This window comes from Ornithodoros turicata, chromosome 6, assembly GCF_037126465.1.
Source record: "Ornithodoros turicata isolate Travis chromosome 6, ASM3712646v1, whole genome shotgun sequence".
NCBI lineage: Eukaryota > Metazoa > Arthropoda > Arachnida > Ixodida > Argasidae > Ornithodoros > Ornithodoros turicata.
Genome location: NC_088206.1, coordinates 2,580,736 through 2,601,938, shown reverse-complemented (window position 1 = coordinate 2,601,938; position 21,203 = coordinate 2,580,736). Strand labels below are relative to the sequence as shown.

At 44.9% G+C, this 21,203-nt stretch overlaps 1 protein-coding gene across 6 annotated transcripts in view; it reads right to left on the bottom strand.

Annotated features, from left to right (window-relative positions):
* Positions 1 to 1,771: 1,771 nt before the first annotated feature.
* Positions 1,772 to 21,203, bottom strand: part of LOC135398817 (transcription factor AP-2-epsilon-like) — a 210,661-nt gene continuing 191,229 nt past the window's right edge. For all 6 annotated transcript variants that reach the window (XM_064630313.1, XM_064630314.1, XM_064630315.1 and 3 more), the window contains 2 exons: positions 11,498 to 11,639; positions 1,772 to 4,023 (listed from right to left, as the gene is read on the bottom strand). In XM_064630313.1, the coding sequence (XP_064486383.1) occupies positions 3,744 to 4,023; positions 11,498 to 11,639 (422 nt within the window). In that variant the 3' untranslated portion in view covers positions 1,772 to 3,743. The remainder of the gene's footprint in view (positions 4,024 to 11,497; positions 11,640 to 21,203) is intronic.

The window sequence follows — 21,203 nt, the reverse complement described above, 5'->3', positions numbered from 1 at the left end:
GAAGTCTTCTGTGAATTTCAGATGACTTTACGCCTTCATTCACGAGCTTCATGACAATTCGCTGTTCGATGTGCGCTCTCCTCGTTGTCGGCCATCTTGTCCAGCACGTGTCTTCTGTTTTGCGCAAACGTTGGAACACCACGTGGTGAACGCGGAGGCCTGTCGCGTGTGAAAATGACGAAAAAGAAGTAGCGCGAGCAATTTGTACACTTAGGAGACAGAAAGCCCCGGTTTGACTTGAGCACCACTCGTATTTTTGGTCGGAGCTGGAATACGACTGCGCGCGCTGACGGCCGGCGACTTCAAATTTGTGATTGTGGATGAGGTTGTCCTGCGACTTTTAACTTGTCTCTGAGGATTAACGTAGTTGTTCTAAACCACCATGTGGGCCACTTCTTAGAATGTGTGTTTTTCGCCTGAGAACTGAAAGAAAACGTACGAAAGTTGCCGCGGTCCCCAGTCACTTCTGAAAGTCGTCTGCTCACGCCGGCGCACTAGCGCGCGCAAAAGCAGACGATTTCTGTACCCTATAACGGACCTTCCCGCAGGGCGACGTCTTATTGTTGCCAACACAGATCGCGGCATGCTCCGCAATCTTTAGCAATTTAATTCGGTGATTTGGTCACCGTGACGTGCTTTGTCGGGTAAATTTGCAGTATTCCGTTTTCAACAACATTTTCAACAAAGGGCAATCGAATGGTACACCTCATGAGGGGGGCAGGGGGGGTACGAGATCGTCCCTTTAACGCGCGTTATGTGATAACGACACATATTATCCACAGTTTGTACCGTATAAGACGCAGAGGTCCGTGTTGATTGATTACGGTGATGACAAGAAAAAGAAATCAAGACGTCAGTCGCAACAATGTCAGACGTCAAGTGATCGTACTCTGGAAGAATCTGCAGTCTTTTTTTTTTTTAAATTCGATGTTAGCGAATTAGTTTCGAATCACCTCTGCTTATCTGAGTGGTGTACAGACGTCGATAGATGGAGAGAGGACAGCAGGAAGGAGTGGGGGACAGGGGGGATTAGTATGCGTCTTGGGTCGACTTCAAGGGGAACTGGGTCGACATTCGTCTGGAAAGACTGCAGAAAAACCCAGGAAGAGCCGATGCCGGGATGGGATTCGAACCCGCGCGTCACCTCCTAGCCTCGACGTGGAAGGCGATCATCCTAACCACAACGCCACAGGATCTGGAGCCTCTGGAGCCTCCTGGACGACAATGTGTTAAAAGGACGCCCGGTCATGCTACTTCTGCATCACGGCCAAAACAGGTCCAGTACTGCTTCCATGCGGCGCACATGTCATTATATACAAGCAAGTACCTCCCAACACGTTACGTTACGGTGAGGCCCCGATCGTGTTTCGGGTATAGTACTACAGTCAAACTCCTTTATAACGAACTTCAGGAGACCGCGGAAAATCTTCGTTGTAAAGGTAACTTCGTTAAAACGGATGTTTCAAATGAAAAATGCCTTAGTCTTCTTTCAACTTGTTCCTGATCAAAACGCACCTCAGACATAATACCTAGGGTACACATGGAACCTTATCTCTGTTTTGACCTTTTTACCCCCCTCGTTATTTCGGTATATATTAGTTATAAAGGAATTCGTTATAAATGTCCGAAGTATTCATTGAATCCTATGGGCGCCTGACCGGGCCGCGAAAAACGTTCGTTATAACGGTCTTTTCGTTATAAAGGCGTTCGTTGTAAAGGAGTTTGACTGTACATCATTTCAAGAAGGCCGAGTCACACAAGTGGTACCATGAGAAAATGGCAAGACATTTTAATGAGCTTCTTGAGTATTTCGTTACTAGCAACAACACCAGTACTTGCAGGCGTCTGCAGCTGCTGTCACAAAGAAACGCCCTTTGGATGGAGGCCCTACCACAATCCGTAACGTTACACATTTCTTCTCGTCTAATATGGATCAGCGTATTCCTCGGAAAGAAGAAGAAAAAGAATGAACACAGAAATGATTTTCGGACGGCCGTGAGGTAGGTAACATAGATGAGAAAAATGCATGCTTGCACCGACACACACAAAAAAAACAAAAACAAAAAAAAACATTTGACCTGTAAGTATAGACACTTCTTTTTCTTCGTACACATAAATTATTGCACCTGGAATTAAGACGAATGTGCAGCTTAGAAACACTATCTTGCTGATGCATGAATGGGTAGAGACATTAAAAAGGAAATGGACTGTAAATAAATATGTGGCCCAAAAACAATTCCAGTGCTCGAGGGAACAACATAAAGCATGAAGAACAGAGCGACGCGCACGGCGTACAGTAAGCCCCCAGACTTAACTAGAATTTGCGACAGCGTGGCCCACGATGGAGCGTTACCCGCTGCGTTTACGGCGTTGCGTCTGCGTGAGCCACGCGGCCAGCCGTTCTCGTTAAGCGTGATGGCGGATGTACGCCTGCAGTTCCATGCAAATTGCTCAAGCCGTGGCACTACGTGGAACAACAAATGCACTATGAGCCATGTCCATGCAATTCTCATCTTCATATCTGCTACAATCTGAGCAATATTCATGAAAGTGCACACCCACGCAGCATTGCAAGCACATCATTCGCCCTTAATAGGGGGGGGAGAGAGTTTGTCGATTCATAGCACTGCATGGAAGAAAGGGGGTGATTTATAAATACTGCATAAGGTTTTTTGCCATCTCTACACAGGCAGCATATAAGGCTTTCTTACAAACTCAACTTTGTGCAGATGACAAGGGAGAGGGGCTTCTAAAAAAATTACAAAAATGTACAGTCTGGGTGAAGGGAAGATGATGTTGCTATTCATTATTGCTCAGTGTAATAAGAGACTCTCTGCAATGTGGGAGAGCAACACATTTCAAATGCCTTCCTGTTTGATGTTCATCCTGGCTAGCGCATAAATACGTCAAAAGTTCATCTTCTAGCACATCCTGCATAAAAGTCATTTCCTACATACATGGTCTACCCGAGTAATAAGGATGAAGTCGAAAAAATGGAGCTCGTTTCTCGTTTTTCTTTACAACATATATATATATATATACACATATATATGTATGTATGTCGTAACTTTCACCTCGAGTAAAAAGGAACGTAAATGAGCAATGACGCTGGAAATAAAATTTAAAAAAGATAAAAGTGCACATTCCCACACGACAAGTTTCAAAAAATACACGCACCCTTCGTGCGCACTTTTCTGAGTATTATTTCCAACTGGTGGTGATGTGTGCCGATGAAATCCTTCTCGGGGCATCAACATTGTCACGTGATAAAAAAAAAAAAAAAAAGGAGACGAGGGAAATTGAAAAAAAAAAAAAATAAACAGGCAAGCTAAGCTCGCTTTGGCAACTCTTGAGCTGTTGTTATATTCACTCAAGACGACTCAGGTTCCCTGAATCGGTCTTGTATATATGTCCACATAACTTTTATGGCAACTGAGCAGAAAAAAAATACTGCGGGAGAAAGGAAAAAATAAAAATAAAAGAGGACTCCCTATGCAAATACTGATGAACCTTCTGCGCCAGCAGCGACACACACCGAGAACGCGTAGAAGGAAGGCAGAAGAATAGGTCAATGTCCGTTCTTTCCGTCTGCCATTGAGCACACCAAAGTCTGCCACAGTTCACCAGGCAGAGAAATCTTATTTTCACAACCAGTGTCCCCCCCTAGTGTCACAATAGCGATGACTTTTCTTCGTGAGACGTGAAGGAAGCGCCATCTGTGCATTGGGCAGAGAAGGAGTGGCCTATTTCTTCGAGTCTTCCTTCTTGGGATCGACAGGTCCCAGATGCGACGCGTTCGGGTAATTTGTGAGCTGCTTTTCCAAGTACTTGAGTGACTCGTTGAGAAAGTTCTGTACAGCGGTGAGCGCGGCCACGATGGCTGGACTGCCAAAGCCGTGCGTGATGAGCGAGAAGTGCGTTAGGTGGCGCTGGATGTTCGGTTCTAGGATGTTCTGTGGCCGTGTATTGCACAGTGGGGATCGGTCCTGGTTGAGAAGGTCCACGAACTCCTTTACCATACCCCTGAAATATTCAAGAGGAAGAATGTTAGTTCACTCGATCGGGAGGTGTAATAACAACCAAGTAAAAATATGGTAGCACGGAAGACAGAATGAGAGGAGGCGCCAACGGAAAAGTGAAGCTCAAAATGGGGACTAGAGATGTGACGTCATCGCTAGTTTTCCAGTTTCCGCGTTACACTCGTGTACTCTCTCTCATTTGCCCTCAGGTTACGTGACCATTCCACGGAGCTAAAATTGATCCCTTATGTCACATGCCCCCCACACTTTCTTCTTGTTCTTTGTAGGGGGTAAGAGTTGTCAGCCACAGTCAAGTGGCTTGCCCGCTTACTTCTCTTTTTTTCGTCCACGCATAGCCATAATGGTCGAGGCTGTACCAGCTGTACGTTGCACTGACAGGGGTGCATCCCGGACAACTTCCAATTCAGAGCGTCCTAACTGTTCATGGGCACGCATGCTCCGTCCCTGGAGGCGGCGAGGTACATTTTACACGTGCTCGACATATGGCATTAGTCAGCTAATTCACGAGCGAAAAGGTCGCGGAGAGTGCAAGAGCTGAGGTAAAACGCGCCACCTACTCTGTGCAGGGCAGGCAGACCTTAAGAGTCACTAAATAAGCTTCGCTTCAGAGTATCGACACTGAGTTCAAGAGCGAGCATGCGCCATTTTGTTTCCGCGCCACGGTAGCCACGCAGAGCCTTGAGCTCACCTTGACACCCTCGGGTCCGCCCTGGTGGGCAATACATGGATTAAAGCACAACAATCATACACGCTTCTCTATCCCACAGCGAACATTAGCCGTCTTTGATCCTCAACTGTGGATGGTACGTGCCGGTGAAACAAGATGGCGCTCCTGCACTCCCTTGGACCTCAGTGTCGATACTCTGAAGCGTAGCTTATTTAGTGACTGTAGCAGACCTCCACCTCAAATTTTCCAGTACATCACTCCCCCAAAGAGCTGAGCCGACGGAGCCCCGGTTTTGGGCGCGTAGTAGAACTCGTCAGTATAAACATTTCGTTTCTCAGGGAACATTTTCTCCAAATTAAGGTTGCCAAGGTGGAAGCTGCCGTTTGGAATTGCTTTGACATCCACATAGAGAGTTTTAGTACATTGTACTTAGCGTACGTGAGCGTTGGTGGTCCTGCGCACTGCGCGAAGCTCTCCTTTTGTTATGGGTGTGCGCAGAACCCTCAACACTATTCCTTACGTACGCAAAGGCGATAGCGCATGGTTTACTAAAACTCTCTATTATCTGTGCTCGACCAGACGCCTATACACACGAAACAACTTCGCCAACTTTTCGCAAACGTTTGCAATTAGTTGTCAATCATGTTCAGTGCCAACCAGCGTGGAACGAATAAGGCGAATTAGGCTTATCACGTCTTCGGAACTGTTACCGGAACACCTTCTCCGATCTACTAAAACTCTGTATACTATCACGTGTACGGGTTCTGCGGAATCATTTCTTTTCGAAATCACGGAAAACGTCGAAACTCTTCTCTATCAGCTTACGTCACTCATCACAGCGAGCACGAAGAACGAAAATAACTGCCTTTGAAGCAGACGCTGAAAAAGCCCGAGTCTGAGCACGGGGAAGAAACGAAACTCGCTTGCGTTTATGCATATTATTATTATTATTATTATCCAAGCAATGACTCGCAGCGCCATCGAAAGATGGCGCTACGCTTCAAGCAGAAGTCTATCCGATTACGTAACTTATTTGTGAAGCTTTCCCTTTCACTACGACGAATAAACATACCTGGGCGCGTATCGTAAACATCACTGGTAAATAACATCACGAACTGGGGAAACCGCAACGGAGCGCAACATGTTAACGGAACGCTGCGAAAGTGGGCGCGCAAAGCTTGATTACGATTCGGAATCACCCTTTCGTCGCGGTACGGAAGCTCAAATCTGAAATAAGCGAGGAAGTTGTTTGTGAGCCTGTAATTTTTCTCTTTCAAATGACCGTATATACTGTAGCCGCGCATTACGGCCCAATTTCGTCCGCAATGCCTCGCCCGGGAACCTGTTTATTTTTTTTTTTTTTTCCCGCGAGGAAGCGGCTACCTGTGGTACGGAACGCGGGCGATTCCGAAAGTTTAATAGAGCGGCTAGAAGCGAAACTAAAGGCCTGGATCGAATGCGATAGCAGATTACGTATAGTCTACAAGATTTTTCGCAAGTGGCGAGAAGGGACCGATTACGTAACGGGGCGAATGCGTTTTATCGAAATATGGAGTGTAGCAGTCATCGAAAAAGCCAGACCGCGGCCGGATTTGAACCACGCATAGCTCGATTACCGATCGAGAGCCTTGACCAATTTAACCACGCTGGCATCCGCTTTCCGACGACTTGCCTGGGGCATTTTATGCGTTGCAAGGGATGCGGTAATTTCCCCAGAAATCCACCTCTGGGTGGCGCCCAGCTTTCAAGCGCGGGTGGGTGTATGGGTATAGGGTTTATTCACATGACGTCATCCGCAAGAGACCGCCACTGTCGCTTGCAGGCAGACGTGCTGCATCGGCCGCCATATTGTAGGTCCCATTCTAGCCGCTACCCATATCGTACTCACCGTTGGTGTTTCAAAGGTAATGTGCTGTGTGATTTGTAGCATATCCAAAAAATTTCCATGTTTGACGTTAATAGGCATCCAAAAAGCATTTGGCAGCGAACGAATGCGGGAACATGACTTCGAGGGACCTATACAGTATGGCGGCGAGGTGATGTCAGTGAATAAACCCTATATGCTTATGACTTGTAGCGGAGCTGTATTGGGCAATCTAAAAAAAAAAATTGTATAGGGGGTCTTGCAAAAACCCAGGAAGGGTGTACACCCCCCCCCCCCCCCTGAGTGCGGAGGGTGTATGGAAATCCCTGGAGGGGGTGGAGTGTAGCGTTTCCAGTTTGTTGCGTTCCACAGAGCATAAATTAAGGAAGAAAGCAGCCCTGTGGTTGTACGTAACATACGTCATCGTATATACCGGTAAAGGCCGAAACAACTGTCCAATGCTGTAGACGTGGAGTGCAAATACGTCACAGTTGGGCCGCATATTACATCACTCTTGTGTTTGTTTTATAAAACACACACACAAAAAAGCAAGCTATGTTTCTTAATTCCGTGTTAGCGCCGCGGAGCAACTGTGACTATGAGCGGCGTACAGATGTGGACAGATGGAGAGAGGACAGCAGGAAGGAGTGGGGGACAGAAGGGTTAGTTTGCGTCCTGGGCCGACTTCAGGGGGAACTGTGCCGACATTAGCCTGGAAAGTCTTCGGAAAACCCAGGGCCCCCGCCTTGACCCCATGCCGCTGTGGTAGCAAGCTGTGGTAGCAAGCTGTGTGTCCTCTCCATATCTTGGACGTGTTTATAAGAATCATGGGTATATGTCACGTATACATCTTCCAAACCATACGGCTAACCCAAGTACGTCGTCAGAAGGAGGACCATATGGGACTGAAACAAAAATAATTCCCCAAGTGGCCGTTTCTTCTTCTCACACTATAGAAGGAAGCGTGGTGCTACGTATTTTTCTGTGCCCTCTCTGTTTACTCCGTGTTGAAAAAGCGGACCAATAGATCTCTATACCCGAGAAACGTCACCGTGACGTTGGTAGACAGACTGAAACCGAAACAAATCGAAAGGGGAGGGCTGGGTTCCACGAATGGCCACTTGCTCGCTGCCTCTCGTTGAAAGAAAAGTAGGACCGAAGGTCGCGTCCCTTTCAGAGACCATCGTAATCCCCTCTAGACCGTGGCTTTCAGGCGCGACCTTGTTCGCCACTAGCTTTGAACGTAGTTCAACTCTACCAATCTGGTGGCGCTGTCGAACACTATGACGTCATTTGTTTACAAACAGAGAGAGATCTATAGACGTAAAGAGATGAAAGGAGGACAGCAGGAAGTCTAGTGAAAGAGTATGCATCCTGAGCCTATACCTTCAGGAGGAACTGTGACGCAATCCATCTGTCTGCCCAGAGAAAATCTGAGGCTGGATTCGAAGCAAGCACCTACTACATAGTCTACACCATGAACTTGGAGTTACCATTAAAGAGCGCTTCTTTTTTTTTTTTTTTTTTTCACTCACGAAGTGAAATATCCACTGGGCCCCATGTACGATGTGCCCTTTTAATGTGAAATGCATCCACCGTCCTGAAGCATTAGCTTCGTAAAACACTTCTTCATCACTGCAAAGAGCGGCAGGGGCCGAACACTTTCAACGCTTGTACGTCGCTGACCTCGCATGTAACACAGCTGCATGGAAGGAGGAGATTCCCAATTCCTTTGGGGCAAAACGTCTCCGTTCATTCACAGGGAAGGTCATCTTTCGCTGCTACACTGCGCCGTCCACGGATGAGATAACCAGAAAAAGAAAAGCCGTATATATACTTCCGAGCCATGTATTCTGTGGCTACGTGCCTCGAATACCCAATCACCTGGGCGCCCAATCGTGCAGGAACGCCGCTCGAAGCGCGACGCCTTTTTCTGCCGCATACCGTCTTGTCCACGGTATAACTAGCAACGCGAAGAGCGCTGGAATCCTTCTGGTCCCTCAAAGGCAGGAATCACCTTATAGTGAAGACGATTATGATAATTCGCAGACTTACGTCGCGCGAGAAGTATGATAATTAGGGACATCACGTTTGTCGGCACTCGTTTTGCCGACTGGAGGGTTCTTTAAAGAGCGCACAACTCGAAGGGTACAAGGGGTATACAAGGGGTACCAAGGGGTATACAAGGGTATCATGCCGGACGACGACGACGTGTCGAAGTAATTTGTACCGAGCCGCAAAGTTCCGCCAAGGTGTCCTTGATCGGGTTCGAAACCTCAACACTGGGATCAGAAAGCAGATACGGTATACGCGTTTCTATGTATTTTCTATTATGAGGATAAGCGTGATATGAAATCATTCGAACGCGTGTTTTTTTTTTTTGTCCAGATTTTAAAATTTCATGTTAGCACCGCGAGGCAACCGTGGCTATATATGAACCGTGGCGTACAGGCGTGGACTTGTGGATTAGTATGCGTCCTGGGCTGACTTCACCTGGAACTGTACCGACGCCCGTCTGAAAAGTGTGCCGGAAAACCCAGGGAAAACCCGAGGCAGCACAGCCGGTGGTAGGATTCAAACCCACCACCTTCATAGCACGACCTTGGCTACCAACGACGAGTGGAAGCTTTCGGCCATGCCGCTCGGTCCTACCAACATCTTGGCGCAGCTTTTAACGCGAGCATCAACCGCGTGCGCTTTCTCATCTCTTACATAGTATAGTGCTACTTTTCGAGCCTGTTAAGTGACCGTAATTTAACCTTCCGTGTTCCTAGATTATGCATATTAGTTTCATGCGCCATTATTAAGACTAAACTACAAAGATCGGATCATTCACCTTGAATATATAGGCACGGCTGTCCGAACAAGTCGTGCCATGTGAGAAACACGAGCACTCGGAATGATTCCCCGACGTTCAGCTCCGTTATTGGCAATATTTATTAGCCTGGAAAGCCGTCATAGCTTCGAAGGAAACGAACACTTTTGCCATATATCATTGCTCGTAAAGCTATAATCAATGACGACAAGCAACAAAGCTCGCTCCTTTTAAAGCGGGTCGATTACCATCGCAGTGACCTGCCGGCACTTCTTCCTCAACATATTCCAAGAACGGGGAGTGCATAACCCTTTGCGCCCCCTGAAAACCACGCGCGCATGCGCAAACCACCGGGCAAACCACGGCCGCATACCTAATCACCCCACCACCTTTTCCGAGCGCACTCCGCGTTCATTAATGCACCAAATACAAACCAGAGTCGGCCCATTAACGCTTCGGCAGCAGCACTGTCATCAACATCAGCCAAAAACGAAACTAAAAACAAAGGGCACCGCAGCGCCACAGCGGCAAAATCAGAAGCTGATGCAGGATGTAATGACAGGGTATCCCCACAGCCGTTATTAGCATCCATCAGAAGGTAGCTTTTTATTGCTGCCGAAGCTGCACTAATCATCGAATAGGCCGTTTTTAATGTGTTTCCTTTCGCCGTTTTTGTGCTTTTTTTAAACTCATGCCGTGTGTGTGTTCTTGGTCCCCCATGTTTCTAGTTTCTTTTTTCTTCTTTCTTTTAACGACGTCGTCGTGCTCTCGGTTTTCAGAGTGTAATTACAGATTGGTGCGCAGAATGTTACGCGAGCCGTCGTATCTTTTAAGCCCTAGATGTGATGCAAAAATTGGTGTTGGACGGCGATGGAGAGATAGCGGTTGTCTCCTGCTAGTAAGTACGGTGATAGTCGGAAGAGGAGATTTTTTTTTTTTTTTCGAGTTCAAAAGGGGAAAAAAAGTAATGTCGAAGATAAATTGGAGACAGGTTTCGACTGGAATGGACACAGTTCGTTGACGCCGTGGGAGGAAGGGGATGGAAAGGAGCGATAACGACACACACATTTTTGTGACCAAACGAGTTTCTGTCATTAGGCAGTTTTAGCAAGCCGTTGGTAAGGTTATCGTGCCTATCGGAACCAATCGGAGTCGAGTGTGACTCAGAATCTTATCTACTGATTGGTTCCGGTTGATATGCTTCCGCGCGAGCCACGTTATCAACGGCTTCCTAAAACTCTCTATTAGTGCATCGTCCGCTATTGCCTTTGCGTACTTTAAGGGTCATAGCGTTGGCGGTTCTGCGCAGGCGCAAAACAAAGGGCTTCGCGCATTGCGCAAACTTTTCTTACGTACGCAAAGGCAGCAGCGGGCGATGCACTAAAACTCTTTAGTAGCTTTTGAACGTCAATTTCCTACTATAGGTCCTCTATCTTATATATTGCACCATTGTATTAAATAAAGGATGATTAAATGGCTATTCTTGAAAGTGAAGCATCAGTCACTGCTGAACGTCAAGAGGACCCACGGAACCATAGCTGTCCAGGTTCACGGCAGTTTCTTTTTTCTTTTTCTTTTTTTTTATCGCAACGTACTGTTGATGAAGGAACGGTAACCTTTGACCCTCGCAGTTTAGCTTCAATTTCTTTTAGACTCTGCCGTGACGTAGAAATAAAAACATAAAGGTCGAGGAGGCGCAGAAGACTCTTCGGCATACGAGTTCCTCCCAGGTGCGTTCCAATCTTCGTGTTTGTCACGACATAAATTATTCCATTTTCCAAGTGGTCCGAAAAGAAATTCCGAGCACCAACTGAAGCAGCGCAAATCATTCCGACGCTTATATACCAACACTCTTTGCTATAACCACTTTCTCTCTGTCTCGCATAAAAAAGATAAATAAATAAATGAGCTTTTCCTGTTGCATAGAATCACCCATGAGAGCAGGAAGTGCTTCCTCACCCGTCTGAGCGCCGTCTGCGCACATATTTTAACTACGACGTATACACAAATGAATCACGCCTGGAATGCATTTGCATCTCCGAACAGGGAAGATGCCTACAATAGACAACATAAAAAGGAGCAGCGCTTCAAGTATTCATCATGAAACTCACTTTGTGGCCATGAGCAATTCTTTGCGTCTGTACAAGTCAGAGGGATCCGCGTGGTTCCGGCAGAGGTACTCCGCCACCTGCCGCGATGGGAACTCTGTCTCGCACACGTACCCAAAGTCGCGTGCCAAATGTATTGCCTCTCCTGTAACGAAAAGAAACGGGGTAAATAATTTGACGCCCAGTGTTGAGGGTTACCGTATATAGCTAAGTTACTGTTGCCGTAACTTTTAACTTAACTAGTTATTGTCGATTTCCAGTAACTTGCCCGAAGGAACTCGTTCCTTCTTGTAGGTAACTTCGTTACTTCGAATAAATATCCAAGTTCATTTTGTTCAATACTGGTACAGAAATAACGCGACGATGAGACGACCAGCATTTTTGCGTGCCGACTGCACGCAACTGTAACTATAGTTAAGTGACCTGCCTTAACATCTTGTCTTACATTTTGTGTGACCTTCCTTAACATATCTCGCCTTAACATTTTGTTCAATACTGGTACAGAAATAACGCGACGATGAGACGACCAGCATTTTTGCGTGCCGACTGCACGCAACTGTAACTGTAGTTAAGTGACCTTCCTTAACATTTTGTCTTACATTTTGTGTGACCTGCCTTAACATATCTCGCCTTAACATTTTGTTCAATACTGGTACAGAAATAACGCGACGATGAGACGACCAGCATTTTTGCGTGCCGACTGCACGCAACTGTAACTGTAGTTAAGTGACCTTCCTTAACATTTTGTCTTACATTTTGTGTGACCTTCCTTAACATATCTCGCCTTAACATTTTGTTCAATACTGGTACAGAAATAACGCGACGATGAGACGACCAGCATTTTTGCGTGCCGACTGCACGCAACTGTAACTATAGTTAAGTGACCTGCCTTAACATTTTGTCTTACATTTTGTGTGACCTTCCTTAACATATCTCGCCTTAACATTTTGTTCAATACTGGTACAGAAATAACGCGACGATGAGACGACCAGCATTTTTGCGTGCCGACTGCACGCAACTGTAACTATAGTTAAGTGACCTGCCTTAACATTTTGTCTTACATTTTGTGTGACCTTCCTTAACATATCTCGCCTTAACATTTTGTTCAATACTGGTACAGAAATAACGCGACGATGAGACGACCAGCATTTTTGCGTGCCGACTGCACGCAACTGTAACTATAGTTAAGTGACCTGCCTTAACATTTTGTCTTACATTTTGTGTGACCTTCCTTAACATATCTCGCCTTAACATTTTGTTCAATACTGGTACAGAAATAACGCGACGATGAGACGACCAGCATTTTTGCGTGCCGACTGCACGCAACTGTAACTATAGTTAAGTGACCTGCCTTAACATTTTGTCTTACATTTTGTGTGACCTTCCTTAACATATCTCGCCTTAACATTTTGTTCAATACTGGTACAGAAATAACGCGACGATGAGACGACCAGCATTTTTGCGTGCCGACTTCACGCAACTGTAACTACATTTTGTGTGACCTTCCTTAACATATCTCGCCTTAACATTTTGTTCAATACTGGTACAGAAATAACGCGACGATGAGACGACCAGCATTTTTGCGTGCCGACTGCACGCAACTGTAACTATAGTTAAGTGACCTGCCTTAACATTTTGTCTTACATTTTGTGTGACCTTCCTTAACATATCTCGCCTTAACATTTTGTTCAATACTGGTACAGAAATAACGCGACGATGAGACGACCAGCATTTTTGCGTGCCGACTGCACGCAACTGTAACTATAGTTAAGTGACCTGCCTTAACATTTTGTCTTACATTTTGTGTGACCTTCCTTAACATATCTCGCCTTAACATTTTGTTCAATACTGGTACAGAAATAACGCGACGATGAGACGACAAGCATTTTTGCGTGCCGACTGCACGCAACTGTAACTATAGTTAAGTGACCTTCCTTAACATTTTGTCTTACATTTTGTGTGACCTTCCTTAACATATCTCTCCTTAACATTTTGTTCAATACTGGTACAGAAATAACGCGACGATGAGACGACCAGCATTTTTGCGTGCCGACTGCACGCAACTGTAACTATAGTTAAGTGACCTGCTTAAGCATTTTGTCTTGCATTTTGTGTGACCTTCCTTAACTTATCTCGCCTTAACAATTTGTTCAATACTGGTACAGAAACAACGCGACGATGAGACGACCAGCATTTTTGCGTGTCGACTGCACGCAACTGTAACTATAGTTAAGTAACCTGCCTTAACATTTTGCCTTAACATTTTGTTCAATACTGGTACAGAAATAACGCGACGATGAGACGACCAGCATTTTTGCGTGCCGACTGCACGCAACTGTAACTATAGTTAAGTGACCTGCCTTAACATTTTGTCTTACATTTTGTGTGACCTTCCTTAACATATCTCGCCTTAACATTTTGTTCAATACTGGTACAGAAATAACGCGACGATGAGACGACCAGCATTTTTGCGTGCCGACTGCACGCAACTGTAACTATAGTTAAGTGACCTGCCTTAACATTTTGTCTTGCATTTTGTGTGACCTTCCTTAACATATCTCGCCTTAACATTTTGTTCAATACTGGTACAGAAATAACGCGACGATGAGACGACCAGCATTTTTGCGTGCCGACTGCACGCAACTGTAACTATAGTTAAGTGACCTGCCTTAACATTTTGTCTTGCATTTTGTGTGACCTTCCTTAACATATCTCGCCTTAACATTTTGTTCAATACTGGTACAGAAATAACGCGACGATGAGACGACCAGCATTTTTGCGTGCCGACTGCACGCAACTGTAACTATAGTTAAGTGACCTTCCTTAACATTTTGTCTTGCATTTTGTGTGACCTTCCTTAACATATCTCGCCTTAACATTTTGTTCAATACTGGTACAGAAATAACGCGACGATGAGACGACCAGCATTTTTGCGTGCCGACTGCACGCAACTGTAACTATAGTTAAGTGACCTGCCTTAACATTTTGTCTCACATTTTGTGTGACCTTCCTTAACATATCTCGCCTTAACATTTTGTTCAATACTGGTACAGAAATAACGCGACGATGAGACGACCAGCATTTTTGCGTGCCGACTGCACGCAACTGTAACTATAGTTAAGTGACCTGCCTTAACATTTTGTCTTACATTTTGTGTGACCTTCCTTAACATATCTCGCCTTAACATTTTGTTCAATACTGGTACAGAAATAACGCGACGATGAGACGACCAGCATTTTTGCGTGCCGACTGCACGCAACTGTAACTATAGTTAAGTGACCTGCCTTAACATTTTGTCTTGCATTTTGTGTGACCTTCCTTAACATATCTCGCCTTAACATTTTGTTCAATACTGGTACAGAAATAACGCGACGATGAGACGACCAGCATTTTTGCGTGCCGACTGCACGCAACTGTAACTATAGTTAAGTGACCTGCCTTAACATTTTGTCTCACATTTTGTGTGACCTTCCTTAACATATCTCGCCTTAACATTTTGTTCAATACTGGTACAGAAATAACGCGACGATGAGACGACCAGCATTTTTGCGTGCCGACTGCACGCAACTGTAACTATAGTTAAGTGACCTGCCTTAACATTTTGTCTTACATTTTGTGTGACCTTCCTTAACATATCTCGCCTTAACATTTTGTTCAATACTGGTACAGAAATAACGCGACGATGAGACGACCAGCATTTTTGCGTGCCGACTGCACGCAACTGTAACTATAGTTAAGTGACCTGCCTTAACATTTTGTCTTGCATTTTGTGTGACCTTCCTTAACATATCTCGCCTTAACATTTTGTTCAATACTGGTACAGAAATAACGCGACGATGAGACGACCAGCATTTTTGCGTGCCGACTGCACGCAACTGTAACTATAGTTAAGTGACCTTCCTTAACATTTTGTCTTGCATTTTGTGTGACCTTCCTTAACATATCTCGCCTTAACATTTTGTTCAATACTGGTACAGAAATAACGCGACGATGAGACGACCAGCATTTTTGCGTGCCGACTGCACGCAACTGTAACTATAGTTAAGTGACCTGCCTTAACATTTTGTCTTGCATTTTGTGTGACCTTCCTTAACATATCTCGCCTTAACATTTTGTTCAATACTGGTACAGAAATAACGCGACGATGAGACGACCAGCATTTTTGCGTGCCGACTGCACGCAACTGTAACTATAGTTAAGTGACCTGCCTTAACATTTTGTCTTGCATTTTGTGTGACCTTCCTTAACATATCTCGCCTTAACATTTTGTTCAATACTGGTACAGAAATAACGCGACGATGAGACGACCAGCATTTTTGCGTGCCGACTGCACGCAACTGTAACTATAGTTAAGTGACCTGCCTTAACATTTTGTCTTGCATTTTGTGTGACCTTCCTTAACATATCTCGCCTTAACATTTTGTTCAATACTGGTACAGAAATAACGCGACGATGAGACGACCAGCATTTTTGCGTGCCGACTGCACGCAACTGTAACTATAGTTAAGTGACCTTCCTTAACATTTTGTCTTACATTTTGTGTGACCTTCCTTAACATATCTCGCCTTAACATTTTGTTCAATACTGGTACAGAAATAACGCGACGATGAGACGACCAGCATTTTTGCGTGCCGACTGCACGCAACTGTAACTATAGTTAAGTGACCTGCCTTAACATTTTGTCTTGCATTTTGTGTGACCTTCCTTAACATATCTCGCCTTAACATTTTGTTCAATACTGGTACAGAAATAACGCGACGATGAGACGACCAGCATTTTTGCGTGCCGACTGCACGCAACTGTAACTATAGTTAAGTGACCTTCCTTAACATTTTGTCTTGCATTTTGTGTGACCTTCCTTAACATATCTCGCCTTAACATTTTGTTCAATACTGGTACAGAAATAACGCGACGATGAGACGACCAGCATTTTTGCGTGCCGACTGCACGCAACTGTAACTATAGTTAAGTGACCTGCCTTAACATTTTGTCTCACATTTTGTGTGACCTTCCTTAACATATCTCGCCTTAACATTTTGTTCAATACTGGTACAGAAATAACGCGACGATGAGACGACCAGCATTTTTGCGTGCCGACTGCACGCAACTGTAACTATAGTTAAGTGACCTTCCTTAACATTTTGTCTTGCATTTTGTGTGACCTTCCTTAACATATCTCGCCTTAACATTTTGTTCAATACTGGTACAGAAATAACGCGACGATGAGACGACCAGCATTTTTGCGTGCCGATTGCAAAGGCGCCTCCTCGTCGAACTCCGCTCCCGCATTATTGCGCGGTGAATGCAGTTTTCGTCCTGGCGGTGCTCAAGAGCTAAATAGTACAAGTACGTAACTTCAAAGTAACTCGTTACTTTTACAACGTAGCTTTGGGAACTTTCTCATTTTCGTAACACGTAACTTCGTATAAGAAACTTAGCTACATTTTATACGCAGTATAGCTCAACATGCAGCCGAGTCCCTTTTGTCGAGTAACTTCCTCGTCTCGAATTATCACCATATCTTCCGCGTCTCATAGCCGTAGTTGCTACGCGGCGCCAGCACGGAACTTAAAAAAAAAAACAATCTTCCGCGTCCTACGCGGGGCGATGTAACCGAGTCACACAGTTATCGCCATCGGATTGCACTGGATTTGCACGGGATTGCACTGGATTTGGATGGCACGTTGGCCTCCATTGTAGCAATGGAGGACGCATCTGATATCAGGGACGTTGCACCAACACAGTACATAGCAGACGACATTTCTCTTTTCTTTGCTGTCAAATACCATGACTAAATGCAGGGTCATGAGTCGTGGTGTTTCTCTAGCTCTATTTCCGCGTGAGCATAGCCTAAAAAAAAAATTGAACGAAAAGTGGGAGAAAAATACTAGATTTTTCAGATTTCAAGTCAGATTCTGACATGAAATCTGAAAAAACTTTGCCCCAATTTTTTTAGGCACTGCTGTCTCGGAAATAGAGCTAGAGAAATACCACGGCGCTTGAGCCTGCATTTAGTCACCGTATTTGATAGCAAAGAAAAAAAGAAATGTCGCCTGCTATGTACTGTGTTAGCTGGTGAAACAAAGTAGACCAAACACACGACAGCGCTGCCTATTATACGTGGTGCCACCTATCATTGCCGAAGAAAATAATATTTCGTATGTCATCGGTTATGCCTCGCTTTTATCTCGCCTTATCATTCATTTCTCTGAAATCCGTGGAACTTGGCAGAAAACGATTTCTTATCACCGAGCACAAATTGCTTGGATTCCAATGCAGCATACCGATCCACAAGTATACGACTTGTTTGAAAATAAAAATGCTAACCACGTTTATCTGATACCATGGAAGACCGGGACAACGTCGCTACAAACTTAATTCAAAAAATTTCTCGCGTCATGCCGCTATCACATCTATAGGCATTACCAGCCAATAGGGTGCCGTAAATGTCTGTATCAACGAAATGCATAACAGATAAAAATATCGAGCTACCGAACAGCCTCTCTCTCTGCATTTCTTGCGGATTTATTTATTTCTTAATACGGGCGTACTTACGACAAAATTCCAAATGAACGACCACTATAAAACCAACCGTGGCCAAAAGAAAGAAGGATGAAAGCAATTTTACGAGTCAATCAGCCCGAAAAGATCCTAGACACTTCGCGTGGAGCTGTTTCTCAGGGTCAACGACATCCTGGAGTAGAGAAGAACATAAATTTAGGGCCTTATCGGTCCGATTTTGGAGGAGCAAACTCAAGATCGTATACGGGTATTATCTTTGCAGACGACTTTCCCCATTGCGACAGAGGCGACGCGGTGCGTGCAGAATGCGACTCAAAAACCGGGAGGAACCTCCTGCAACTTTTCCGCGAAATAGTACGACGTTCGGATGTCGAACGAAAATTAACGATGACCATGAAAGGCGGAAGAACACAAAAGGAACGTCAGTGAAGGGACGGCGGTGAAGTATAATCGATAAAAAATGAGTTCGTGATTAGTGGATTGAGATCAGGTGATGGTGTTTCTCTACTGCGTGGCCGTCTGCAAGGAAATGCCTGCAAGGAAAAAAAAGAAAAAGAAAGAACTCCTACAACGAGTGGAACATCCAAGGTTAGTTTATATGCCTTCGACTGTTCTAGCGGCCGTAAGAGGTCGCTGTTTAATTTGTTGGTTGAGGCATCCCCTTCTCGATGCAGACGATATTACGGAAATAATGCTAAAAATTGCTTCTACTTTATTATTATTATTATTATTATTATTGAAGGGTGTGAGTCAATAATAAACGTCTAGATTCATTTTGAGTCAACAACATTTCGGGATAATTCGAACGAAACTCGAGTACACGAACCGAAATCGCAACATAATCGCACAGCAGACGAAAAACATGCGTGCAGACATCAACATTCCCGCAGTGGAAATTGCTCAGAAACTACATATGAAACAGCCTAATCAGGGCGCAACATTACATTATCTCTTCCAGACGACATTTCAATCACAACTCACACGTCCAATAAGTCAGACCCCATCACACACACACATGCGGGCGCAACACCCAAATCCAATCAACTTCTCTCAAAAGCGGCAGACACACTTTTAGCGGGCGAAAGCGGGGGAAAACTCTCGATATTCATCGTAGAGACGAACGCATCTTTCACGGCTGACGCAGAACCGCCAACACTGTCGGAAGGCACGAAAATAAAGTGTTTTCTTCCCGAAACAACTAACATACCTGCGCGGACAAAGACATCGAAAGCTGTTTTTCTCGGCCTCTTTCGAATCTCGCTTCCCTCACGAAATGGGCGTTGTAAATGAACACTGCGTCTGCAGCGTCGGAATTGCCGTCGCGGGTTTTATATTTGTAGGAGCGGCCTTTTGGCTTTTTTTCTTTTACGCGCCGTCGCTGGTTTGGAGAGCGAGGACCCGATCGTATTATATGGCCCCGCACGTGATTCTCGTTAAATGAGCTGGCCATCTACGAAGGCTCGTTAGCCACTGGGGAAAAAGAAATAGAGGAAAAAAAAAAGAACTAAAAGAGACGAGGGAAATAAAGATGGGAACGAATTAGTGTTTGAAGGAAATAAAGAGAGCAAGGTCACGCAGAAACACTTAATTTAGATAAAACAAATTTTCCGCAACATTTGATGTTTTTGCTTCACATACGTGAGCACTGTTTCAATATTTCAATTAATATTCAACTACAAACTACTACTATACAACAACAACTACTATAAAACAGACAACTCCTATATCATGGAAAACCAGAAAAAGCACCATGAGACAGAAGTATTTCAAATTTCACGTTTTTAACTATATTTAAGCGGCAAGGACCAGTGAGAACGTTCTTGTTTGATATCTACGTACATTTTACGCCAGGAGCTAAGCTTTGTTGACCGCCGGTGTCCAAATAGGTGAAGGAACAAACTACCCAGCGCCTAAAACGTGGCACGTGTCCGAAGTTGAATTGGCCCGAAAGAACTAGACCGTGCTGGTGAAGACGTGATGTTAATTCTGATGAGGGGCCCCTTTTTTCTCTTCTCATTCGTTTTCTTTTCTTTTCTTTCTTTCTTTTTTTTTGTGTAAAATTTTGCGTGCGAAAGCTATGCCACTCGTTGAAGAAGGGCTCTTTACGCCGGCCTCCTCTTTTTTTTTTTTTTCTTCAACTATTTCTCGTTAGCTCCAGAAGCGAGACTGAGATAAGCAACGGCGATTATGAAATGTAAGAGAAACGCCCGTTGCTACCGGGACAAGGACTTGTGCCTTGGAGCTCTTGGATGCAGCGTTTTGTGATCACCGTTCGCATTAAAGACCTCTACGAAGGCGTATATATATCACTTATAATTTAGAGTAGATTTACGCGTGAGGTGAGTGAGCCCGTATGTGCGGGTGGCGACATGCTTCACATGCCGCAGGGTAAGGAGTGCGGATAATTTTGGCCATCATGGGGTTCTTTCTAGAAATCTCCGACACCCAGTGCCGGATACAATGTTTACATTCCTCATATTGCCAATACCCTTGTTCGGGAACACACCGCTCATCTACTTTAGGAACGGCAAATTCAATGCACAAAAGAAGAAGAAGAAGCAGAAGAAGAGTCTTGGTTGAGAGGAGGGATATACAAGGTGTGTGCAGAAAAACATGACCCGCATTTAGGCACATGGCTTGTTGCTACCTAACTAACGAACTTCCGGTGGCGCACGATGGCACATTTATGCGTGCGAAATCTGCAGAAAAATTGTGGAAGCCATACTCAGCTTAAAAAATAAACGGAACAACCAAAACGTCGGCTTCCGTGCATCAGAATAGGACAACATGGTGGACAACAGGGTGTATGTGAAAGGGCACCATGGTGAACGTAGGAGAGTTGTGTTCAAGTCCCGCTAGGGGCGCTATCGGTGCCTAAATCGAAACGATGTCCCACATGCATGCTCATCGGCAGTACCCCTAGTGGTGCCTGCACATAACTCTCGTGAGACCGAAATGCACTACCATGCACTATCATGACCGCCCTATTCTAATGCATGGAAGCTCATGTTTTCGCGCTCTGTTTATTTTTTTACACTGAGTATGGCATCCAGGATTTTTTTGTAGCTTTCGCACGCATAAATACACCATCGTGCGCCACCGGAAGTTCCTCGGCTAAGTAGACAACGAGTTACATGTAAAAATGCGGGTCATGTTTTTCTGCACACACCCTGTACTATATCAATGG